At 43.1% G+C, this 27,772-nt stretch overlaps 1 protein-coding gene across 6 annotated transcripts in view; it reads right to left on the bottom strand.

Annotated features, from left to right (window-relative positions):
- The window catches only part of LOC139371749 (myocyte-specific enhancer factor 2A-like), a 92,296-nt gene that overhangs the window by 52,487 nt on the left and 12,037 nt on the right, over positions 1 to 27,772 (bottom strand). For all 6 annotated transcript variants that reach the window (XM_071111961.1, XM_071111957.1, XM_071111959.1 and 3 more), the window contains exon 3: positions 784 to 981. In XM_071111961.1, the coding sequence (XP_070968062.1) occupies positions 784 to 837 (54 nt within the window). In that variant the 5' untranslated portion in view covers positions 838 to 981. The remainder of the gene's footprint in view (positions 1 to 783; positions 982 to 27,772) is intronic.

The following is a 27,772-nucleotide window of genomic DNA, read 5'->3' as shown; positions in this document are numbered from 1 at the left end:
TCCTAATTACTACCAAGCAGCTGCAACCGCATGGAGCCGCGCGGAGCCCAGCGAGGGGCCCTGTCAGGCCAAGGGACAAGCCCTCCAGTGTGGAGAGGCCGCAGTCGCCCCACTTCGCCCCGCTCACTGCTCAGTGTTCTGGGTTCACTCCCACGCCAAGCAGCCCCCGCTGCAGCCTGCTATACTACTGCTGCTGCCTCATCAACTTCTCCTGCTGAAATTGCAGGGTAGCGGGGGAATCATGTCTGTAAATAAGGCTGCACTGACAAAAAAATGTCATGGTTCTTGTTTATCCGGCTGGGGACTTTCTGTTCAGATTCATATTGTCACTGACAGCAGCTTCAGTTCCATAGAACAGGTATCCTATCCAAAATATTACCCAATATAGAAATGGCATTTTTACTCCAACCCTTAAACTGGAGAGATATACTTTCTCTTAAAGGACTGGATAATGTAAATTTATTACAAACAATAAATGGTGTTTATTGGATTGAAAATACTTGAGTCACCAATTCACTCCAGAGAAAAGTGCTACCTCAAATAGAAATGGTTGCTATATGAAAACATACAATCCTGTGAAGTCAGTGGGCACTTTGAGTCCCTGTCAAGAATTCACCACAGGTGGTAAGCGGTGAGAAGACAACTCCTGTTTTCAACTCCAAGCGGAACAACACTGTAGGCCTCAGGTAGACAAGTGGGAGTAGCCTGCTGCCATTGGCTTGTGTGTGGAGAGAGAGGCATCTATATGCTGAGTGGAGGGCAGGGGAGAGGGGTGACACTGACCTGCCTGTTCCTCTCATCCATGATCCTGGTGATCTGTATCTTCTTCCTTCCCATCTCTGCGTTCTGTTCGGTCTCTCTGACACCTCAAGAATATCAGAAAAACTACCGAGCTCGTCTTCTTCCTTATCTCCTAGCACATTGTACAACACTCTCTCTTCTCTCTCTCTGGCTCTGTCGTTTTCGTGACCACACCACAATCTGCAGGGAGAGAGAGAGAGAGAGAGAGAGAGAGAGAGAGAGAGAGAGAGAGAGAGAGAGAGAGAGAGAGAGAGAGAGAGAGAGAGAGAGAGAGAGAGAGAGAACAGAGTTAACATAACACCCAGTGATCTCTTCTCAGGCACAACAAAGCAGCCAATGGCTCTGTGTTCCATTCCCTGACACATACAGAGAGGTTATGAGACAGACAGGAGAACATGATGGCACCTTATCTCCTCACCTGCACTTCCACAGCAGCTGAAGCCACTGTCAGAACACTTCAGACTTAAAGGAGAAACCGTTCGGAAAATGCTAAACACAATTTATAAGTTCATCTGCTCTTTAGTGTTGAATAGGCCTGATTCAGAACCAATGATAAAAGTGCCTTTCAAGAGCTTTTCATACATAAGTGTGAAATTATCTTTTCCATTTTATGTGAGAAATGACTGCATTAAGCTCTTACTGAAGTACAAGTTGCCATGTGGAGCTGGTGTTGACTCCCAACCAAGTCAATGTCTACTGGGTATATCTGGATTTGATCTTTAAGCCTAACAACCAGTAGCAGGATGACAGAATTACAGAGCTTTAACAACAAAAAATGTATCCTATTCTCTCTCGCTCTCTGTGTCTGTCTTACTCTCATATGTACACCAGTAGTCAGTCAAAAGTATTCCTAAGATGCCTGTGAAGACCGAGCACAGAGCTCCACTCTTCCTTGGCCAAAGCTTTTGACACGGTAGACCATTCCATTCTTGTGGGCCGGCTAAGGAGTATTGGTGTCTCTGAGGGGTCTTTGGCTTGGTTTGCTAACTACCTCTCTCAAAGAGTGCAGTGTTTAAAGTCAGAACATCTGCTGTCTCAGACAATGCCTTTCCCCAAAGGTGTACCCCAAGGCTCGATCCTAGGCCCCACGCTCTTCTCAATTTACATCAAGAACATAGCTCAGGCAACAGAAAGCTCTCTCATCCATTTATATGCAGATGATACAGTTTTATATTCATCTGGCCCCTCTCTGGATTCTGTGTTAAACGCTCTACACCAAAGCTTTCTTAGTGTCCAACAAGCTTTCTCTGCCCTTAACCCTGTTCTGAACACCTCCAAAACAAAGGTCATGTGGTTTGGTAAGAAGAATGTCCCTCTTCCCACAGGTGTGATTACTACCTCTGAGAGTTTAGAGCTTGAGGTAGTCACCTCATACCAGTACTTGGGAGTATGGCTAGACTGTACACTGTCCTTCTCTCAGCACATATCAAAGCTGCAGGCTAAAGTTAAATCTAGACTTGGTTTCCTCTATCGTAATCACTCCACTTCCACCCCAGCTGCCAAACTAACCCTGATTCAGATGACCATTCTACCCATGTTAGATAACGGAGACGTAATTTATAGATCGGCAGGTAAGGGTGCTCTCGAGCGGCTAGATGGTCTTTAGCATTCGGCCATCAGATTTGCCACTAATGCTCCTTATAGGCCACCTTACTGCACTCTATACTCCTCTGTAAACTGGTCATCTCTGTATACCCGTCGAAAGACCCACTGGTTGATGCTTATTTTAAAAACCCTCTTAGGCCTCACTCCCCCCTATCTGAGATATCTACTGCAGCCCTCATCATCCACATACAACACACGTTCTGCCAGTCACATTCTGTTAAAGGTCCCCAAAGCACACACATCCCTAAGTCGCTCGTATTTTCAATTCGCTGCAGCTAGCAACTGGAACGAGCTGCAACAAACACTCAAACTGGAGAGTTTTATCTCAATCTCTTCATTCCAAAACTCAATCATGGAAACTCTTACTGACAGTTGTGGCTGCTTTGCGTGATATATTATTGTCTCTACCTTCTTGCCCTTTGTGCTGTTGTCTGTGCCCAAACATGTTTGTACCATGTGTTGTCATGTGTTGCTGCCATGCTATGTTATTGTCTTAGGTCTCTCTTTATGTAGTGTTGTGTTGTCTCTCTTGTCATGATGTGTTTTATCCTTTATTTTGATTTGATTTATTTTTAATCCCAGCCCCTGTCCCCGCAGGAGGCCTTTTGCCTTTTGGTAGGAAGTCATTGTAAATAAGAATTTGTTCTTAACTGACTTGCCTAGTTAAATAAAGGTTAAATAAATACAATTTTTTTTTTTTATTCCTCGTCTGATCCAGGCCGCTGCCAGCTATGCTCTTCAGATGATTAAGAGTACACCCAGTCAGGTTTAAATCAGGTTTAAAACTCTGTAACCTGCCAACCTGGTCACTGGTTCAGACTCCAGCAGGCCCGGTGAACTTTGATCTCTGTTCTATGAGAGATAGATATCTCCCTGAAAGAGCATTCATCACTGACACATGGACATAATTTACAAGCAAATGGAAAAATGCTTATATTTCCTTTAGAAAAGAACCTCTGGGCAAGGTTAACATTGTAGTATTCAGCCTCGGTCCAGCAGAGATACAGTTAGCACCATAGACCAAAAAGCAGTGAGAGCTGACTAACATCATGGGACCAGAAATGGCCAGTTCCAGTGGCACACAGTAATTTTAGGCTTTGAGACACTGGCATTATAGTGTCTGGCTGTCTGAATCTAACCACTGTTAGGCAAACTCAACATGAGATCACCTAGCCAACAACCCCCAACCCACGCACGGCTGTCCACAGTAAGGAAACTAACTACGCAAACCCCCTTGAAGAATTTCCCTAAACCACATCACAACAAGTCGGTGAGAACGACAGTGTTCTTTTTCATTCACTGTTTCCAAATACTCCTACTGACACTTTTTCTACTGGTGTGTCTGTATGAGTGTGTATTTCTGTCCGTCTCTCTCGCTTTGAAGAGCAGTTGACTTGCTTCTCTTGACACTACTGTACAATTGTAGGCCTACATCTGAAGACAGTGAACCACACACATTCCACCTCGTCTCTAAACTGTGAGAGGATCTGTCATAGCAGTCTAGTACAGTGCAGGTTCTTGTGGCATAATGCCTTGTGTCATGACATTTCTGTTACGTAAATATGAGGTGACAAGCTGAGGTCCCTCAGACACCAGGTTTGCTACTGCACTCTGCTTGGTACAGCTACTATCTGAAGAAAACACAGAAATAGATTTCCTTATTCTATCTGTAAATCAAATCAAAAATCACATTGTATTTGCCACATGCACCGAATACAACGGGTAGACCTTACTGTGAAATGCTTACTTATAAGCCCTTATCCAAAAATGCAGTTTTAAGAAAAATAAGAGGCTTATATACAGGCTATATACAGGCTATATACAGGATGTAGTTGGATCATTGTTGCTGGGTAGGAATAACATTTAACACAGTAAAAGTTTGATTTCCATTACAAAAATTCAGATCAGTTTTAGCATAATAAAAGGTGTTATAAATCTATGCATAACAACTGCTGAATGTTAAAGCATGGTTCTCAAAAGAGACAGCAGATGGGAGACAGACAATCAACACCTGTACTGTTTTTATTTTCTTCTTCACTGATGCATTATGTATCAGTACATCTGTAGCATGTGTCGATTACTAAACCTTTTCACTTAGCTGCCTACACATAAAAAAAAAGTCTAAGTAAAAAGTACGTCAAAGTTAATCCATAACTGAACTAAAATAAATGCTTGTGGGTTAACTGCTTGATGGATGTGAAGTCAACTTGTTCACAGGTGTAAGAGTTACAGTTGAAAGTAGTTTGGACACACATCGTTACATACAGTTGAAGTCGGAAGTTTACATACACTTAGGTTGGAGTCATTAAAACTTGTTTTTCAACCACTCCACAAATTTCTTGTTAACAAACTAGTTTTGGCAAGTCGGTTAGGACATCTATCTGTACAAACAATAGTACGCAAGTATAAACACCATGGGACCACGCAGCCGTCATACCGCACAGGAAGGAGACGCGTTCTGGCTCCTAGAGATGAAAGTATTTTGGTGCGAAAAGTGCAAATCAATCCCACAACAACAGCAAAGGACCTTGTGAAGATGCTGGAGGAAACAGTTACCTATCAGGTATCTATATCCACAAGTTTTTGACATAACCTGAAAGGCCGCTAAGCAAGGAAGAAGCCACTGCTCCAAAACCGCCATAAAAAAGCCTGACTACGGTTTGCAACTTACTGTTTGAAACTGGGGACAAAGATCGTTCTTTTTGGAGAAATGTCCTCTGGTCTGATGAAACAAAAATAGAACTGTTTGGCCATAGTGACCATTGTTATGTTTGGAGGAGAAAGGGGGAGGCTTGCAAGCCGAAGAACACCATCCCAACTGTGAAGCAGTGGCAGCATCATGTTGTGGGGGTGCTTTGCTGCAAGAGGGACTGGTGCACTTCACAAAATAGATGGCATCATGAGGGTGGACAATTATGTGGATATATTGAAGCAACAAAGTCAAGGTAATGGAGTGGCCATCACAAAGCTCTGACCTCAATCCTATAGAAAATGTGTGGGCAGAACTGAAAAAGCGTGTGCGAGCAAGGAGGCCTACAAACCTGACTCAGTTACACCAACTCTGTCAGGAGGAGTGGGACAAAATTCACCCGACTTATTGTGGGAAGCATATGGAAGGCTACCCGATAACGTTTGACCCAAGTTCAACAATTTAAAGGCAATGCTACCAAGTACTAATTGAGTGTATGTAAACTTCTGACCCACTGGGAATGTGATGAAAGAAATAAAAACTGAAATAAATAATTATCTCTACTCTTATTCTGACATTTCACATTTTTTAAATGAAGTGGTGATCCTAACTGACCTAAGACAGGGAATTTTTACTAGGATTAAATGTCAGGAATTGTGAAAAACTGAGTTTAAATGTATTTGGCTTAGCTGAATGTAAACTTACGACTTCCACTGTATGTACTGTAGGTAGAGAGCAGAGTTGTAATCCTGGCTGTGAGTTGTGTCCTAATCTCGTTGGGTGACAGAGGAGAGCAGGGCAGTGCCGGGGCAGCAGAGGGGATGCAGAGTTACACTAAATCCTGGTGGATTACTGCAGCACGTGGAGACGGGCCAGCACTGCAGCGTGTCACCAGTCACAGCCTCGGCACGGCACGCCTCTATACAGGTGGATGTACGTAACCCTCCAAGGCTCGCTAACTAGAGCATGCTACCATGAGTCATACCACTTCCATTGTTTAGCGCTCAATGATGCCAATGGTAAACTGCAGCTAAGTAACATAACTGATGTCAATGGGCGGCAGGTAGCCTAGTGATTCAGAGGGTTGGGCCGTAACTGAAATGTCACTGGTTCGAATCCCCAAGTCGACTAGATGAAAAATCTGTCAAATGTGCCCTTGAGTAAGGCACTTAACCCTAATTGCTCTGGATAAGAGTTTCTACTAAATGATGATTAAACTGTCACTGACTCTCCAGGTCCATACAACCATGGTGTTTTAAAGGTGATGTTAACAGAGCTATGCATTTAAAGCTTTACTCTATGTTAATCACGCTTGATAGGATTATTCTGTCCATTTCACCTTGCTTGTAAGAATGTATACATCTCACCATGTACTCTTTAGAAGACCTTGATAATGTACACCTGCACCACTTAGCCTTTCATTTAAACCAGTCCAGCACTTCGTAAAGGTGCTTACCAAACATTTGCACCACAGAGATCAATGCACAGTGAATATGTCTCTATAGGAGAGACCACATCAGGCTGACATCAAAATCAATACCAGCTACATGACACACAGAATGTGTAGACGAAACTAAGCCTCATTTACAACCATAAGAACCAAGAGTGTAAATACAGTGGGACGTTTTGAGCATTGTTGTTTAGCTTAAAAAGTCCTCTTAGATTCTTGGAATTAATATAATTAAGAGTGATTTCTGGCCACGGAGACAGGCCCAGTAGCAGCCGCTCTCTGTCTCTCTGTCCCTTCCTCCCTCCCGTGAGACAGGCCTCTGGGAGATGGGGAGGGTTGGTGACGGGGTCGGCCCTTTCACACTCAATAAAACATGCTCCACTCCCATGTAATTACTGAACACAGCACATCCGCCTCACTCCCTCACTCACTCCCTCTCAGTCAGTAAGCCTGAATAAGCTCTGCACGTAGTCACAGAGCTGTAGGCCTAGTATTACTTAACCTCATATTACATCTTACACTGCTGTCCAACACAAAAGACGACATCCTATATGGTTCATTTCATTTAAAGGATGAGACCAGAACATCTATTGTTGACCCTGTTATTGGCCATACTACATTCAGAGCATGATGTGGTTAGAATGATATATCTTAAAGCCAAGAAGAACATCTAATGCTTTGAATGTTCAGCTCTTACTTTCTTCAAAGACTCTATACATTCAAATGTGTGTACTGTACTGTCTAAGTGAGTGTTTAATGAGAGGAAAGCCTAACCCATTTCCCTTATTACTCTGACTGTCATGGACAGGAGCCAAAGTCCTGAGCATAGCCATGACAGTTGTGCTTCCTGTGTGTGAAGAGCTCAGTTTGACTATCCTACCACAGGGCCAGGTCACAGAGTGGGCAGACAAGACTCAACTTCCTGCCTCTCCACTTCCTGTTTTTAGGACCACTTCTAAATGCCCACTGCAGGGGAGCGATATAAAAAAGGGAGGGAGTGTGCCTTGGGGACACCCTTACTCTCTGATCTCCTCCACGTGTTGCCTTCCTGACTGTAACTCTGAGACTAAACAACAACAGGACTCCATCTCCTGTTCATTCTTTCTGTGTGTTTATTATGTTTACAGTACAGGGCCATTAGACAGGCTGGACAGGCACATGCTGCCACACCAAGCACTGCACCACTTTCTATTCAGTTAGATGTCAGGCCTTTCCTTGTTTTGGCCAGGACTGATAATGACTTGAAACATTTCCGGAGCTACATAATGATGAATAACTACTCCATCACACACTAAACTAATGAGCAGTAAAATACTGATTAAACAGAGTTCACACTTAACAAGAAAACAGCAGCGCAAAATGGTAGCAATATAATCCCAAAACTTGAAAGTGGAAGGAAATGGCTCAGTTCCAGTTTGTTAGGCTTTAAGCGGTGTGGGGACATGGAGCAAAGTAAACCCTCATGATTCTGCTGCTTCGTTTCAATGAGACCCTGACATAAGTGCATTAAGAAATGAACACCCCAACTCTTTGTTCTTCCTATCATCATGCTCTGCTGTACCTGGAAATGGGGCTGTTGGCCTTGGGGGGGAGTGGAGGAGAGCCAGCCTCTCTCTCTCCTGCTCCTACACTTCCCTTGTGAGAGCACCCTTATCTCCCACTCCAGCAGGGAGAGGTAGGATTGTGGCCCCAGAAGCAGCATCACTAGTGTTAATGTCTCCTGATGCTAATCTGACACACGGCTGATCCTGCAACAACCACTTTCTCCATTCCTCTCTCCCACTTTCCAGCTCTCTCTTTCTCCATTCCTCTCTTTCTCCCTCTCTCCCTCCACCTCGTACCCCTCAGTCTCTCTCTTTCTCTCTCACTCTAACTCTGTACATTCCCTCACCTCTGTTTCCAAGGCAACTAATGAGATATAATTAATAAGATCTACCAAAGGGGTGTGTGAACAGAAATGAGTGAGAAAGAAGCCTTGAGAAAGAGAGAGAGCTGCTTGCCTAGTGAGCTAAAGAAACTCCTTTAAATGTGTGTGCATATTGGACTTTCAACAGCTTGTTAACTTTCTTTGTAGATCATTGCTTGGGGTGACATTATCTTCCTAGACAATGACTTCAAAAACATTTATGAGAAGTTAAGACGATTACAATATTAGCACCATGATAAACCACACCCTTAGAAATAGCTGGGGTACTTTGAACCACTACAAGCCAAGTGAAAAATCTCATAATGAACATTTTACATTAAGTGCCTTATGTTACTGACAGAAGGGATGTTAAAAAATTGTTTTTTATATGATATTGAGATTATAACAGAAAATGTCTTCCTCCTTTATTTCACATAATACAGTAGTTATACTCAAGTACGCTGTAACGATGTGCGCTGAGAATCGGGAAGCAAGTTCAGGGAGTGTTTTAATAAAATAAACATAATACAAAACAAGAACCTCGAACAACGCACAGACATGAAACAGAAACAATGACGCCTGGGGAAGGAACCAAATGGAGTGACATATATAGGGCAGGTAATAAAGGAAGTGATGGAGTCCAGGTGAGTCTGACGATGCACAGGTGCGCGTAATGACGTCTTAACGAGCAGCCTGGTGACCTAGAGGCCGGAAAGGGAGCACACGTAATAGTACCCCCTCCCTGACGTGCGGGACGCCGCCCAAAATGGCGATCCTGGGGAACAGGAGTGGACCGGTCACCTCAAAAGAGGCGCAGGACACCCATCAATCCAGCTGAGATGCAGGAGCATGGCGACCTAGAGCGCCGGAGAGAGAGCATAACTAATGGTACACCATCCCCGGCACGTTCGGCTCCAGCCGCAGGACGCCAACCCAAGGGACGATCCCGGGGATCAGAAGCAGACCGGTCACCCCCGCTGATGCACGGGAACCTGTCGCCAGCTGGGACGAGGGAACCTGACAGACCGGCTGAGGCAGGGAAGTCTGGCGATCTGGTTGAGGCATGAGAGCCTGACGAGCCAGTGGAAGCAGGGGAGCCTGGCGATCCAGTGAAGGCATGAAAGCCCGACGAGCCGGCTGAGGCAGGGGAGCCTGTCGATCCGGCTGAGGCATGAGAGCCTGCCGAGCCAGCTGAGGCAGGGGAGCCTGGCGATCCGGCTAAGGCAGGGGAGCCTGGTGACCCGGCAGAGAAATGAGAGCCTGTAGCGGCTCCCAGACCCAACGTCATTCCCACCGAAACAAACAAAAAACACTCCCTGATGCTTCCCTTAGGTGATGACTCCCATTCTGTATCTATGTGCGCTGGGAGTCAGGATGCAAGTTCAGGAAGTGTTTTCATAAAATAAACCAACATAATACAAAACAAGAACCTTGAACAACGCACAGACATGAAACAGAAACAATGACGCCTCGGGAAGGAACCGAAGGGAGTGACATATATAGGGCAGGTAATAAAGGAAGTGATGGAGTCCAGGTGAGTCTGACGACGTGCAGGTACGCGTAACGATGGTGACAGGTGTGCACCATAACGAGCAGCCTGGTGACCTAGAGGCCGGAGAGGGAGCACACGTGACATACACCTTGATATGATTTGAGTGGATCCGGCCCTGACGTACATTGATATGATTTGAGTGGATCCGGCCCTGACGTACATTGATATGATTTGAGTGGATCCGGCCCTGACGTACATTGATATGATTTGAGTGGATCCGGCCCTGACGTACATTAATATGATTTGAGTGGATCCGGCCCTGACGTACATTAATATGATTTGAGTGGATCCGGCCCTGACGTACATTAATATGATTTGAGTGGATCCGGCCCTGACGTACATTGTTATAAATCTGAGTGGATCCGGTCCTGACGTACATTGTTATAAATCTGAGTGGATCCGGTCCTGACGTACATTGTTATAAATCTGAGTGGATCGGGTCCTGACGTACATTGTTATAAATCTGAGTGGATCCGGTCCTGACGTACATTGTTATAAATCTGAGTGGATCCGGTCCTGACGTACATTGTTATAAATCTGAGTGGATCCGGTCCTGACGTACATTGATATAAATCTGAGTGGATCGGGTCCTGACGTACATTGTTATAAATCTGAGTGGATCCGGTCCTGACGTACATTGATATAAATCTGAGTGGATCGGGTCCTGACGTACATTGATATAAATCTGAGTGGATCCGGTCCTGACGTACATTGTTATAAATCTGAGTGGATCCGGCCCTGACGTACATTGTTATAAATCTGAGTGGATCCGGCCCTGACGTAAGTGGATCCAGCCCTGACGTACATTAATATGATTTGAGTGGATCCGGCCCTGACGTACATTAATATGATTTGAGTGGATCCGGCCCTGACGTACATTGGCAATTTAAGTTAAGGTACAACAAGGTTTAGACAGTGACTCACACAAACATTCCAAAGCATGTTCTGCATAGCTTGCATAGTAAATAATAATGGTTAATTGAGTTTACGGCTACTGGGACATGACAAAGCTTCTTCACTTGTATAACTATTTTAGCGCGCATCTTAATCAGACCAAAAGTTGAAGACTGAAGTTGTTGGCCTATCTTGCTCAAGTTTATATATATTATTTCTCCCATTGACATGTATGAGAGTATGAAGTGTAGGGGACAATGATGCAGTATTCACAGACTACAGAGTGGTTGTGTTGAGGAGGCAGACCAGAGCAGGCCAGGCCAGTGGTTAATCTCTCCCAATGATGACTGCTACCTCACTCCAACTCTCCACTGACCCAGCTGTAATCCCACGTTGGATCAATGCAAGTTCAAACAATCATCCATCCTGCTAGCACCTAACTCTGGCTGGGAAGATGGAGTTGCAGACAGGGACTAAGCTACTTATCACCTCCACAATGACATCATCAGGAAAACCCCAGCGGATTAAGTGGCTCTTCTCTTGGTGAAAATAGTTTTAGACCACCATCATATAACATCCATCAATAACCTGGGAGAAATAGACGACTGCAAAAACAAATCTCTTTAGGAGAGAGGTCAATAACAGAACATACAGCTTTACAGCCTTGTCAATCAAGATGGATATACAGAATTATTGTTATTTTTGAATGTATTCCTATTGCATGCTGAAATCAGCAAGTTTCAAGGTATGGTAATGTCTGGATAATAGGCTACATATCCAGAAGGACAGAAAAACACAACATGAGATGCTGACAGTGAAACTGAGCGCTAGCAGACAGACACCCTCACTCTCAGTCACACAGTAATGTCAGGGGATGAGAGGACTATGCAAGGTGACTTTGACTAAATGCCTGGGGTCCATGACAGAAAGCCATTGACTTGACTGTGGCATATTTTTCTCACTTATCACCATCCTAAATCCTAAAAGCTTGTATGATGAAACTAAGAGGGCATTAACACATATTCCCTTTGGCTTGAAGGCACAGTAAGAAGAATCTGAGGCCAGTAAGTCACCTGCAACAAGCAAGAGACACAGTGTACTGTGATCACTGCCAACATGTACAACCTAACTGGCTTAGCAGACAGCCAGTTACCCTGACTGCTCATGTATCTTCTACAGGCATGGAACAGTGCATTGAAGTTCAGACAATAGAGCTCGATAAACGTCGTAGTCCAAACAGATGTTGTTGTGCTGGAGCTGGTGTATGAGTGTGAGTATGTGAGTGCACGTGTGTTTGTGTGTGAACTTAAAGGGAATAGAGAGGAAACAGGAATAAAACCTTGAGATGGAAGAGTTCCCCCCACCCCCATCCCCAGCCCCAGCTTTCTAGCCGTGTGTGGTAGCAGCAGCGTTGTAACATAATTACTGCTGGGGCGCCTCTATTCCCAATGATCCATTTGCGTCAGTCAGGTTTTCGAGCCGAGCCGATGAATGGATTTTCAGTTTCTCAAGGATAAAGAGATGACCCTATCCTAACTGTTGTATCCATTTCATGTGCAGAGGCCACTCTCCTTCTCAAGGTTTGTCTCCTGATGCTAATTGCAGTACAGCGCTTTAGCATGAAGAAAAGGACGCAAGCTTAGAGTAATGATTTTTTTCTTCATTAAAAAGGTCTGGTTGAGAAATGCATGATATACATTGAGAGGAATTATACTGCCGGTTATTCAGATTTGAAAAAAAAGAAACCCGCTCAGATTTGCAATGGTGAACAACCCACAAGCTAAATGTAAATGATATGCAACTATTTTAATTTGAGCATCTTGCTGTTTTTGGATGAATCCCAAAACGTATTACCGTGTTATGTGACAGTCACAAATCACTTCTAATCAACCAAAATGTCATATTCTACAGCCAAAATGAAACTGACTAAGTGTCTAAGCACTCACATCAAATTAGGAGTAACGGCCAAACACAGTCACTCAACATCACTGTCTCTGAGCCAAAACCTCTCTCCAAAAACATTTAATCACCAACATCCCTTATGACAGTATGTCAATTTTACCAGTGAAGTTCCTGACACGAATCAGCATCAGAATCTGACATTCTCTATGGATGAGCACTTCAAGTGTCACAGCGCACCCAAGTTCTCCTTTTCTAAATCAATCTGATAGAGTCACAGATGACACAGGTCTAAAAGAAATGCACAAGCCGAACATTCCAGAAAGTTTTCTGTACACTTTCTTCATTCTTCATAATCTCAACTTTTCAGGGATATCAGGAAAAGCCCATTTTCAGAGTCTCCTATAAACATACATGCACCCACACCCAAATTCCTGCATCCTAAAGGTGGACCTGTTGTCTGTGTGATGTGATGCTATGTGTCCATTTGCATGGTTGTCCATCATCACAGGGACTTCTCCCCAGGGAGGATAATCACACCAACACAGAGGGGTGTGACACCCCCCTACCCTCAGCCCCCAAGGCACCCTGCAAACTGTGTTAAGCGGCATGGCAGCCTTTTGATGTTCCACAGACCGCAAATCCAAAATGGTAAACAGCACAGATGAATCAAGATCTTCTTCCTGGGGGAATACACTGTGTAAGGATATTAGGGACGCATTGCATTAATGTGTCTCGCCACCACTACATTTACCAGCTCTCATCCCCACTAAACGAACTGCACATCCAGATGAAACATTCTGATACAGTTTAGATATGTAATTCTTCAAATATGTTGTTTGATCAACAGCAGGCAGATTTAACTATATAAACAAATGAAACTACTCTGAGTTTACCATGTTGTGTTACACATCATTTGCACACTGTTTCTGTTGGTTGATAGTGTGTTAAGTCCTGTCTTGACCAACTGGTCAAGGTGCTTCTTTTAATGGATTTTTTTGTTCTTCACAAAAATGGCTTAGAATAAATATTAGATTTTCTCTTTCCATGTTTCTCTTGCTCTCCGTCCCTCTGTTTCTCAGTGTTCCATTACATAAAAGGTTTATGCAACCCAAGCAGCATGGACCATTATGACTCATGAAAAAACTGTGAAAGGTTCAACATTGATTTGATTTTTTAACAAAGAAAATGGATGACTCAAATATAACACTAATCCCGTAAGGAAAGGGTACAGAGGTTGGAAGATCATATAATGCTAAATAACAGAATTGTAATTTGAATAGACTGATCTCAATATATAGCCAATAAATCCATGTCACTTTGGCAAGGTAAAACCACTTATTTCCATTGCAACGAAAGCCCTGATTTTCATTTTTCTGTTCACTGGTTTCAATTTGTTGTTTCGTGTTTTTTGCATGATAAAACTCTTCCGTTTATTGTAAAGGACTGCTTGTCAAGAACGACAGGGAAAAGAGGAAAGATGTACAGTAGCGATAACATTAAACAACCACATCATATAGGCACCAGAGAGAATGCTCAGTGGACGCAAAGTTGTTTTGCTTCAATACCAAGCCAAAGCTGAGTAACAACTTTCACTTTGAAATATAGATGTGCTCTTATATAAACGTTGTCTGCCTGGTGCATGACTGGCACTTATGCAACCAGCGTTTGAATGGGGGCATATCCTTGGAAACCTTATGCTTGTACAGGACAAAAAGAACAGAAAATGTGTCATTCTAAAGTATCTACTCTATCAATACTTGTTGTTTGTTGCTCAGAACACCAAATCTGAACCGAACATAAGAACTTTCCTCCAGCAAATATGTCCCAAGATCAAAAATTATGTATTGTAAATGATCCAGGAATGTATTTCTTATGCCACGGGCTCAACATCAAATAAACGATATTATGAATATTTCCAGGCATTCCAGAGAGAATTGGCTTAGTTTACATAATGATTCAGTACCTCCATAAAGAAGCAGTGCTAGAGAACAACAAGGAATTATGTATGGATGAGAATGTAAAGCTGATACAATCTATCTTTACCACAATTTGCATGTTTTGTTTTGTACTTTGGGATTTACAAGCACAGCTCTGCCTTTTGGAATTTCCTAAATGTCCTCTGAGTCGATATTATACTAAATGAAACCCATTCTTTTCAAAATCAATATGACAGATGGATCAAACACAAAATAAAGCTGTTTGACAGATCATCATACAAACATATCCTCCCATCCATACATTTCCTCCCATCCATACATACATAGTGTGCCACACACACACACACACACACACACACACACACACACACACACACACACACACACACACACACACACACACACACAGACACATACACACACAGAAACCCACTGGCCCTGCTGCCTGCCTCTCCAGGAATCTTTCCAACCCGACTGTTTTGTGATAGCCTGTGGCCCTGACTGAGGCCCAGTTGCTGGTGACGGATGCCTCTCCCCCCATGCATGGTCTGAACACTGTTGGCAGCTTGGTCAGTGACAGGGGGGCCGAGGGGAGAGAGGGAGGGGACTAGGAACAAGCTGGGGAGCAGAGAGTGTGACACTGGCCGAGTACATCCAGAGAACAGCTGATACACCAGTGGGATCAGTCAGTCTACTATTTCACCTGGATCAGCAGCGCACATGCGCCACACACGGCACACAGTCTGGTCCCAGGCAGAGACAGACTGGACTGGGAGAGAGAAGGAGAGAGGGAGGGCAGAGACAGCTGGCAGACTCAACAAACTCTCACACAGAGGCTTAAGAGAGCCAGGCTCTGGAGACTGAAATTAGGGTACAACTACTGCAGCCAGGACAGGAATTAAATATATATTTTTGCGATGAAGAAAGAAAATGAGTGCCTTAATATAAAACTTTGGCTTTACATTCCAGGCGATAACCTGTACTGTATTACTGCTCCCAGCGAGATTGTGCGACTACATGTTTTCATACAGGAGTGGTGTAATGTTTTCCCTGGTTGGATGCTGCCAGGGCTGTAAAGGCAGAGGGATGATGTCATGCCCAGCCCAGTAAAAGTGATACGTCCCCGTCCCGGCTTTCACTTCTCCTAATAAGGCAGGGGTCAAGTCTCTTTCATTACACTAGCGTAGGAACATCGTAGGGGAAATTGATGGGGAGAAATATTGGCTGTACCTACTGCTTAGATTAGGCTTGGGCGGTATCCAGTTTTTCGTACCTTCATACTGTTCTTCCCAGGATTCACAGTATTACCGGCATAGCACACAAGGGGGCATTAAAAACTTTTTAAAAAGCGCATTGGGCATTTTTACCAGAATGCTAAAAAAAATTGCACAAGTAATAGAAAATTCTCAAGGAAACTTTTAGCTGAATGCTAACAAGCACAAACCAACAAAGTAATTATAAAGACAAATCCAGCTTCGGTGATGTACTGGGCCGTATGCAGTACCCCCTGTAGTGCCTTGGGGTCAGAGGCCGAGCAGTTACCATATCAGGCAGTGATGCAACCCAGCAGGATGCTCTCGATGGTGCAACTGTAAAACCTTTTGAGGATCTGAGGACCCATGCCAAATCTTTTCAATCTCCTGAGGGGGAATAGGTTTAGTCGTGCCCTCTTCACAACTGTCTTGGTGTAATCGGATAGCATACACATGTAACTTCATCACTTCATGTCAGCCGTACAACAGAGAGAGACTCACCAATAGAATGTTATGGACATATCAGGTCCCGCTTTCTCCTGTTGTGCTGTTTACAACAAACATGTGACTGGCTGATGTTCAGGGGAACTACGGAAATAATTTAAAAATAATGTGACAGGTGAAACGAAGAATGCAATCCGCTTTATCTCCTTGCACACGTTGAGTGCTGGTATTGATACTGAACAATATGAACACAACATGTAAAGTGTTGGTCCCATGTTTCATGAGCTGAAATAAAATATCATTTTCCATATGCACAAAAAGCTTATTTCTCTCAAATTTTGTGCACATGTGTTTACATCCCTGTTAGTGAGTATTTCTCCTTTACCAAGAAAATTCATCCACCTGACAGATGTGAAATATCAAAAAGCTGATTAAATAGCATGATCTTTACACAGGTGCACCTTGTGCTTGGGACAATAAAAGGCCACTCTAAAATGTGCAGTTTTGTTACACAACGCAATGCCACAGATGTCTCAAGATATGAAGGAATGTCTAATTTTCATGCTGACTGCAGGAATGTCCACAAGAGCTGTTGCCAGAAAATGTAATTTTCTCTACCATAGGCCGCCTCCAATGTCGTTTGAGAGAATTTGGCAGTACGTCCGGGCCTCACAACCGCAGACCATGTGCAACCATGCCAGCCCAGGACCTCCACATCTGGCTTCTTCACCTGCGGGATCATCTGAGACTAGCCACCCGGACAGCTGATGAAACTGTTGGTTTGCACAACCTAAGAATTTCGGCGCACACTGTCAGAAACGGTCTCAGGGAAGCTCATCTTGTTGTTGTCCTCACCAGGGTCTTGACCTGAATGCAATTTGGCATCATAACTGACTTCAGTGGGCAAATGCTCATCTTCGATGGCCACTGGCATACTGGATAAGTGTGCTTTTCAGAGATGAATCCCAGTTTCAAATGTACCAGGCAGATGGCAGACAGCATGTATGGCGTTGTGTGAATGAGCGGTTTGCTGATGTCAATGTTGTAAACAGAGTGCCCCATGGTGGCGGTGGGTTTATGGTAAAGGCATGAGCTACGGAATGCACAGAGATACTGTGACGAGATCCTGAGACCCATTGTGGAGCCATTCGTCCACTGCCATCACCTTGCGTTTCAGCATGATAATGTACAGTCCCATGTCACAAGGATCTGTACACAATTCCTGGAAGCTGAAAATGTCCCAGTTCTTCCATGGCCTGCATACTCATCAGCCATGTCACCCATTGAGCAGGTTTGGGAAGCTCTGGATCGATGTGTGCGACAGCGTGTTCCAATTCTCGCCAATATCCAGCAACTTCGCACAGCCATCTAAAAGTGGTGGGACAACATTCCACAGGTCACAATATTTTGCCTGATCAACTCCATGCGAAGGAGAGTGTCGCACTGCATCAGGCAAATGGTGGTCACACCAGCTACTGACTGGTTTTCTGATCCACGCCCATACCTATATTTTTAAGGCATCTGTAATATTTTTTAAGGCATTTACTTATATGAACTGAAACTCAGTAAAATCGTAAAAATTGTTGCATGTTGTGTTTATATTTTTGTTCAGAGTACTTAACAAGTAGCTTCAAGTACTTCAAAGAAATAGTTTCAACGATATTGACGGTATATGAAAACCATCCCGTGGGTATTTCCAAATACCCCGGTATACGGTACATACGGTATACCGCCCAACCCTAGCTTAGATCATTTACAGTGTCAAAGCAAAGGTGAGTAAAGACATCCTGCCCTCACAGCAGAGAGATGGTGGAACTTGAACTCTAGACTGAGTCCTTTGGTGGACCCGACCCCCTCTCAGACCAGAAGAGTGTGTTAAGTCACTTCCCTTCACTGGTAATAGACATGTTGTGTGCTGCAGGATAATGGGAATTACGACATCCCTCCAGCTGTCCAGGTTCAGAGGGCTTCACAGACAGGCAGAAAAACAAGGATACAGTCAGGCCCCAGGCTCTTCCTCCAGCCCACATTGCCTGACTCGCTCCAGCTGCAGGAGGCCTGATTGTTCCCACCACCAGCTACTGTACTTACTGACTGCACGGGATCACACTAGGGACTATGACTTCCAGATCCCCAAACAAACACCTGCAAATCTGTTTATTATTCAGAAGACCCCTGGTGGGATTCAATTCTATATTATTGTATATTTCTTTTGTCTGAGCAAATACCATAGTTTTCTACCAAATGCTTTGGGATATCTTACACAACCCTGTGACCATGGCTAGTGCCTATAAGAATAGCCCACAGATTCCACCGTATGATCCTGCTGATCCTCTAACATCACATTTCTATTTGTCACATACTTTCGTGATCCACAGGTGTAGACTAACAGGGAAATGCTTACTTACTGGCCCTTCCCAACAATGCGGAGAGAAAGACAATATAGAAATAATATAAATGTAATAACAAATAATAATACAAGTAATAATAAATACACAACGAGTAATGATAACATGACTATATAGACGGGGTAGCAGTACTGAGTCGATGTGCAGGGGTACAAGGTAATTGAGATAGATATGTACATATAACTAGGAATAAAGTGACTAGGCAACAGGATTGCTAATAAACTGTAGCAGCATATGTGATGAGTCAAAAAAGTTAGTGCAAAAAGGATCAACGCAGTCCGGAGAGCTATTTGGTTAACTATTTAACTAACTATTTAGTAGTCTTATGGCTTTGCGGTAGACTTGGTGCATCGGTACTGCTTGCCGTGCAGTAGCAGAGAGAACAGTCTATGACTTGGGTGGCTGGAGTCTTTGACAATTTGTAGGGCCTTCCTCTGACAACACCTGGTATAGAGGTCCTAACTGGCAGGGAGCTTGGCCCCAGTGATGCACTGGGCCTTACGCACTACCCTCTGTAACGCCTTGCGGTCGGATGCCAAGCAGTTGCCATAACAAGCGGTGATGCAGCCAGTCAAGATGCTCTCAGTGGTGCAGCTGTGGAACTCATTATCAGATTGCCTTCTCAACAGGAGCAGCATACACTATGTTTATCAGTGACATTGATTAGAAACAAAATGTTCACACACATTGCAACCTTGCCTTTGTATTGCCTGTATAACATGCATGGAGCTTAAAGTGCAAGACAGTATACTATTCAGATTGAGGGAAATGTTTTAGGCTTTATAAGCTGCTTGTCTATGCATACTGTAAATATATAGTACTCTCAAAATACATAAACTCAGCAAGAAAAATCAGGTCATCATGGGGACTCCAGACTTTTTATGTTAAGATTAAGAGGTTGCGTCTTAAATGTGATACAGGGGAGCATATTAGCGATCACAATAAATCTTTTGATCTGGCAAATTAGATTATAATGTATTCCTTTGATACTGTATATGCTTTTTCAAAGTCTCATTGAAATTCAGTCAAAGTGCAACTCAGCAAATTGATGTACTTCAAGGGAAAATGAATACAACAATTTTGATCTATGATACTGTAGGTATTCAAATCAAATTCTATTTGTCACATGCTTTGTAAACAACAAGTGTAGACTAACAGTGAAATGCTTTCTTACGGGTTCATTTCCAACAATGCAGAGTTAAAGATAAAGATTTTTAAAAGTGTGTGTGTGTGGCATAAGTATGCATGTGTGCGCATAATATGTGTGTGTGGGCAAGTGATTTGACTCGCAGTTTGCATGCGCAGTTTGACACATACCCCGCAGTACCCACGATTATATCCGCAGGGAGGGCGGGTTAAGGGTAATGAAATATTGTGTGGCTGAATGGCGGGTGGGTGGCGGGCAGGTTAAATAAATCGAAAAAAAATACCTTAAAAAATCCATAAATGTAGTAGTAGTAACCTTCTTGTGCAATTTATATCGATAGGCAACATTTAAGTTTTTCTTTCATTATTTTTGGCTATCTGGCATTAGTGCGTAAACCTAAGCTTTAGGGCCTAACTGTACGCACGCCCAAATAGCCTACAAACCAATCGCAAAATGTTTTTGGGAAGGGACAGAAAAAGTTAATGTCTATCCATGGAGGCAATTCAAAAAGTATAATTCAAAAAGAGAAAAGCTGCGAAATGGAGTTTAAAATAAAAAGAATGCATGGCGAGAAAAGTCATGTTTGGGAAAGATTTGGTGAAGTGGTGAAAGAGGATGATAGCAATGCCGGCTATGCTATGTGTGATGATTGTGAGGAACTATTGTAAGGTTCTGCTTTTCTTTTCTTAGTCAAACTTGTGTTCTGTTTCTTTGTGTTCTGGAACGTAGCCCTATCTTTCATTTTTGTTCATTTATTTCACCTGTGTTCGTTTCTCACCTGGTCTCTTCAGCTCCCTATTTAGTTAAGTTCTTTCTGCTTGTATGGTTGTGAGGTATTGTTTTGGTTTTGACTGCCTACCTGTGTTTGACCATTGCCTGCAAGCACGATTCCTGCCTTCTGAGTTTATAGTGAATTTAGAGTCAATTTAACAGCTACGTCTATCAACAGTTGTCACAGTGACATTCTATTGAAATTGTTACTTGCATAGTGGAGTATTTTGTTGACATGTAGCTAGCTAGGTAAACAATGAACCATAATCCCAACTCATGACGTTACTACCCTGCATGAATCTGAAGGTAGCTAACCAACCAGATTCAATGTTAGCTACCTACAACTAGCAAAGCAAATGGCTTTGAGATACAAATAATATTACTAAACAGATCATACACGTAATATTAGCTAGCGAACCAGCCAGTTAACTTTAGCAAGCTAGCGAACAGTACACGTTAACTTGAAATGACGACTTTCTGTCAAAATTAGAGACATGTGATATCTGAAAATGTAGCTAGCTAGATCATGGATGGACGCTTCTCCCTTTCAAGGATGCCATGTTTGCCCTCAGTTTGATTGAAGATGTAATCTGGAGACAGGTGTTTTCTCCACCTCCTTAGCTATGCTACTCTAATTCCACTGATTTCAAAACTCGGTCCTCCAGAAAGTAGAGAGCAACAGTTATGTAGTTCTACTACGTGATATATATTTTACAAAAGCTGCGTTAAGACAGGATTACCTACACATACTGACCAGCTCAAATAGACAGAAGCGTTCTACATGGCAGACCAATCCGAACTCATCTCTCGGCATGTCCAGCCCACTCATTATGTCAGCCAATCATGGCCAGCGGGAAGATTGGTGTCTTTTTCTGTGGCTAAATCAACTAGGTGCTTAATTTAACAATTGTATTTGTATTTACAGATGCCATACAAGTTTGTTGTTAAGGCACATGAAAGTTCACATGTTCCAGAAGGCATTTCTTCCAAAAAAACGCATTTTGATTTATTTATTTTAAAGTTTACGTTCAAATCGCTCTCCTGTGAAGTAGTGACCCGCGACATATGCCAGGTTTCCTGAAACGAGTCAAATTTACATCCAAGCAAAACTGAAATCTTATCAGAAACATTTTAGGTCATTTTCACAACTTTCTATTACCTTCAAACTGGTTAAAAATGATTTGGAAATTTTGCATAGATAATCTTTCCTGTTTTTTTTCCCTCCCCGGTCCCTAAACGTCTTTGCTCTGAAAACTTTACCTATGTCAAACACTGAACAAAGATACAAACACAACATGCACAAATGTCAAAGATTTGACTGACTTACAGTTCATATAAGGAAATCAGTCAATTCCAATAAATGTATGAGGCCCTAATCCATGGATTTCACATGAGACACCCCCAAAAAAAGGTACGGGCATGGATCAGAAAACCAGTTAGTATCTGATGTGACCACCATTTGCCTCATGCAGCCAACACATCTCCTTTGCATAGAGTTGATCAGGCTGTTGATTGTGGCCTGTGGCATGTTATCCCACTCCTCTTCAATAGCTGTGCGAAGTTGCTGGATATTGGTGAGAACTGGAACACGCTGTCGTACACATCAATCCAGAGCATCCCAAACATGCTCAATGGGGAACATGTCTGGTGAGTATGCAGGCCATAGAAGAACTGGGATACAGTGCCTTGCGAAAGTATTCGGCCCCCTTGAACTTTGCGACCTTTTGCCACATTTCAGGCTTCAAACATAAAGATATAAAACTGTATTTTTTTGTGAAGAATCAACAACAAGTGGGACACAATCATGAAGTGAAACGACATTTACTGGATATTTCAAACTTTTTTAACAAATCAAAAACTGAAAAATTGGGCGTGCAAAATTATTCAGCCCCTTTACTTTCAGTGCAGCAAACTCTCTCCAGAAGTTCAGTGAGGATCTCTGAATGATCCAATGTTGACCTAAATGACTAATGATGATAAATACAATCCACCTGTGTGTAATCAAGTCTCCGTATAAATGCACCTGCACTGTGATAGTCTCAGAGGTCCGTTAAAAGCGCAGAGAGCATCATGAAGAACAAGGAACACACCAGGCAGGTCCGAGATACTGTTGTGAAGAAGTTTAAAGCCGGATTTGGATACAAAAAGATTTCCCAAGCTTTAAACATCCCAAGGAGCACTGTGCAAGCGATAATATTGAAATGGAAGGAGTATCAGACCACTGCAAATCTACCAAGACCTGGCCGTCCCTCTAAACTTTCAGCTCATACAAGGAGAAGACTGATCAGAGATGCAGCCAAGAGGCCCATGATCACTCTGGATGAACTGCAGAGATCTACAGCTGAGGTGGGAGACTCTGTCCATAGGACAACAATCAGTCGTATATTGCACAAATCTGGCCTTTATGGAAGAGTGGCAAGAAGAAAGCCATTTCTTAAAGATATCCATAAAAAGTGTCGTTTAAAGTTTGCCACAAGCCACCTGGGAGTCACACCAAACATGTGGAAGAAGGTGCTCTGGTCAGATTAAACCAAAATTGAACTTTTTGGCAACAATGCAAAACGTTATGTTTGGCGTAAAAGCAACACCCTGAACACACCATCCCCACTGTCAAACATGGTGGTGGCAGCATCATGGTTTGGGCCTGCTTTTCTTCAGCAGGGACAGGGAAGATGGTTAAAATTGATGGGAAGATGGATGGAGCCAAATACAGGACCATTCTGGAAGAAAACCTGATGTAGTCTGCAAAAGACCTGAGACTGGGACGGAGATTTGTCTTCCAACAAGACAATGATCCAAAACATAAAGCAAAATCTACAATGGAATGGTTCAAAAATAAACATATCCAGGTGTTAGAATGGCCAAGTCAAAGTCCAGACCTGAATCCAATCGAGAATCTGTGGAAAGAACTGAAAACTGCTGTTCACAAATGCTCTCCATCCAACCTCACTGAGCTCGAGCTGTTTTGCAAGGAGGAATGGGGAAAAAATTCAGTCTCTCGATGTGCAAAACTGATAGAGACATACCCCAAGCGACTTACAGCTGTAATCGCAGCAAAAGGTGGCGCTACAAAGTATTAACTTAAGGGGGCTGAATAATTTTGCACGTCCAATTTTTCAGTTTTTGATTTGTTAAAAAAGTTTGAAATATCCAATAAATGTCGTTCCACTTCATGATTGTGTCCCACTTGTTGTTGATTCTTCACAAAAAAATACAGTTTTATATCTTTATGTTTGAAGCCTGAAATGTGGCAAAAGGTCGCAAAGTTCAAGGGGGCCGAATACTTTCGCAAGGCACTGTATTTTCTGCTTCCAGGAATTGCGTACAGATCCTTGCGACATGGGGCCATGGATTATCATGCTGTAACATGAGGGGATGGTGGCAGATGAATGGCACAACAATGGGCCTCAGGATCTTGTCACGGTATATCTGTGCATTCCGTAGCTTACACCTGCCCATACCATAACCCCACCGCCACCATGGGGCGCTCTGTTCACAACGTTGGCATCAGCAAACCGCTCGCCCACACAACGTCATACACTCTGTCTGCCATCTGCCTGGTACATTTGAAATCGGGATTCATCGGTGAATAGCACACTCCTCCAGCATGCCAGTGGCAATCGAAGGTAAGCATTTGCCACTGAATTCAGTTAGAAAGCCAAACTGCAGTCAGGTTAAAACCCTGGTGAGGACAATGAGCACGTAGATGAGCTTCCCTGAGACGGTTTCTAACCATTTGTGCAGAAATTCTTAGGTTATGCAAACCCACAGTTTCATCAGCTGTCTGAGTGGCTGGTCTCAGACGATCCTGCAGGTGAAGAAGCCGAATGTGGAGGTCCTGGGATGCTGGGGTTACACGTGGTCTGCGGTTGTGAGGCTGGTTGGACGTACTGCCAAATTCTCTAAAACGAAGTTGAAGGCAGCTTATGGTAGAGAAAATAACATTCACTTCTCTGGCAACAACTCTAGTGGAAATTCCTGCAGTCAGCATGCCAATTGCACGCTGCTAGAAAATTTGAGACATCTGTGGCATTGTGTTGTGTGACAAAACTGCACATTTTAGAGTGGCCTTTTATTGTCCCAAGCACAAGGTGCACCTGTGTAATGATCATGCTGTTTAATCAGCTTCTTGAAATGCCACACCTGTCAGGTGGATGGATTATCTTGGCAAAGGATAAATGCTCACTAACAGGGATGTAAACACATGTGCACAAAATTTGAGAGAAATAAGCTTTTTGTGCATATGGAAAATGTCTTGGATCTTTTATTTAAGCTCATGAAACATGGGACCAACACTTTACATGTTGCGCTCATTTTTTTGTTCTGTGTAATGCTGGTGTGGTTAGCTTGCTTTCCAGCTAGCTAGCCAAATTTGCTAAAGCCTTGAGGCGTTGGCTAACCTAGTTAGCTAAAGCCTTGCAGTATTGGTTAACCAAGTCTTGGTGGATACTTTAAGCCAGTGATCAGCCCCTTAACAAAATCCCATACTGACAAATATAAATAAAACCACAGAAACATAATGTCAATCAATGTTAATATATGTTAGCTAATGACAGTTAGTTATATGTAATTATGAATTGTGTGGGCGTGCGGTTTGCTGATGTCAACGTTGTGAACAGAGTGCCCCAGTTTGGCGGTGGAGTTATGGTATGGGCAGGCATAAGCTACGGACAATGAACACAATTACAAATTATCAATGGCAATTTCAATGTACAGAAGTACAGAGATCCTGAGACTTTACAATGTACATAAATATAAAAACATTAACATGTAGTGTGTGTGTGTGCATCTATCAGTTACACATACAGTACCGGTAGAAAGTTTGGACACACCTACTCATTCAAGGGTTTTTCTTTTGACACGTTTTTTTTTTATCGAAAAACTTGCTTAAAGTTTTCTTTACTGACAATAATTTTAACTTGTCTGACCGCTTGCATGATTACGAGTTTCTCACACGACTGGCCTATCTGGGTGACGTTTTCTGAATCTTGGATTACAGGGACTCTCCGCAACTATATTCAATGTGCGGGATAAAATTGAGGCTATGATTAAGAAGTTGGAGCTCTTCTCTGTCTGCATTAACAAGGACAACACACAGGTCTTTCCATCATTGTATGATTTTTTTGTGTGCAAAAGAACTCAAGCTTAAGGACAATGTCAAATGTGAAGCACCTGAGTGAGTTGGGTGCGCAATTACGCAGGTACTTTCCCGAAACAGATGACACAAACAACTGGATTCGTTATCCCTTTCATGCCCTGCCTCCAGTCCACTTACCGATACAGGAACAAGAGAGCCTCATCGAAATTGCAACAAGCGGTTCTGTGAAAATTTAATTTAATCAGAAGCCACTGACAGATTTCTGGATTGGGCTGTGCTCAGAGTACCCTGTCTTTGCAAATCGCACTGTTAAGACACTGATGCGCTTTGCAACCACACACCTACAGTTGAAGTCGGAAGTTTACATACACCTTAGCCAAATACATTTCAACTCAGTTTTTCACAATTCCTGACATGTAATCCTAATAAAAAGTCCCTGTCTTAGGTCAGTTAGGATCACCACTTTATTATATGAAATGTCAGAATAATAGTAGAGAGAATGATTTATTCAAACTTTTATTTCTTTCATCACATTCCCAGTGGGTCAAAAGTTGACATACACTCAATTAGTATTTGGTAGCATTGCCTTTAAATTGTTTAACTTGGGTCAAAAGTTTCAGGTAGCCTTCCACAAGCTTCCCACAATAAGTTGGGTGAATTTTGGCCCATTCCTGCTGACAGAGCTAGTGTAACTGAGTCAGGTTTGTAGGCCTCCTTGCTCGCACACGCTTTTTCAGTTCTGCCCACAAATGTTCAATAGGATTGAAGTCAGGCCTTTGTGATGGCCACTCCAATACCTTGACTTTGTTGTCCTTAAGCCATTTTGCCACAACTTTGGAAGTATGCTTGGGGTCATTGTCCATTTGGAAGACACATTTGCGACCAAGCTTTAACTTCCTGATGTCATCAGATGTTGCTTCAATATATCCACATAATTGTCCATCCTCATGATGCCATTTATTTTGTGAAGTGCACCAGTCCCTCCTGCAGCAAAGCACCCCTGACAACATGATGCTGTAACCCCCGTTCTTCATGGTTGGGATGGTGTTCTTTGACTTGCAAGCCTCCCCCTATCTCCTCCAAACATAACGATGGTCATTATGGCCAAACAGTTCTATTTTTGTTTCATCAGACCAGATTCCAAGAACACAGGATGAGATATTACTATCCTTTGTGCAAGCACTTCCAAGAGTTCATGAACAGTGAGCCTGGTGAAATTTGGGGAGCGCATCGTCAGTAGTGTACCTTTGGTTCCTAGGGTGTTTCGGCCTTTCACACTATACACCCTCCCCAAAGGCGGCCAGCGACAGGGTGATCAATCCTACGCTTGCGTCCCATTCCCAATTAGTCATAGGAGTTAGTCAGAGGACATTTCTCCAAAAAGTACGATCTTTGTCCCCACGTGCTTTTCAAACTATAGTCTGTCTTTTTTATGGCGGTTTTGGAGCAGTGGCTTCTTCCTCGCTGAGTGGCCTTTCAGGTTTTGTCAATATAGGACTCATCTTACTGTGGCAATGGAAACTTTTGTACCTGTTTCCTCCAGCATCTTCACAAGGTCCTTTGCTGTTGTTCTGGGATTGATTTGCACTTCTCGCACCAAAGTATGTTCATCTCTAGGAGACAGAATGCGTCTCCTTCCTGAGCAGTACGACGGCTACGTGATCCCATGGTTTTTTAAACTTGCATACTATTGTTTGTACAGATGAATGTGGTACCTTCAGGCGTTTGGAAATTGCTCCCAATGATGAACCAGACTTGTGGAGGTCTACATTTTTTTCTGAGGTCTTGACTGATATCTTTTGATTTTCCCATGATGTCAAGCAAAGAGGCACTGAGTTTGAAGGTAGGCCTTGAAATACATCCACAGGTACACCTCCAATTGACTCAAATTATGTCAATTAGCCTATCAGAAGCT

Source organism: Oncorhynchus clarkii, chromosome 2 (genome assembly GCF_045791955.1).
Source record: "Oncorhynchus clarkii lewisi isolate Uvic-CL-2024 chromosome 2, UVic_Ocla_1.0, whole genome shotgun sequence".
Classification (NCBI taxonomy): Eukaryota; Metazoa; Chordata; class Actinopteri; order Salmoniformes; family Salmonidae; genus Oncorhynchus; species Oncorhynchus clarkii.
The sequence above is the reverse complement of the archived record's forward strand: the minus strand, read 5'-3'. Positions and strand labels throughout refer to the sequence as shown.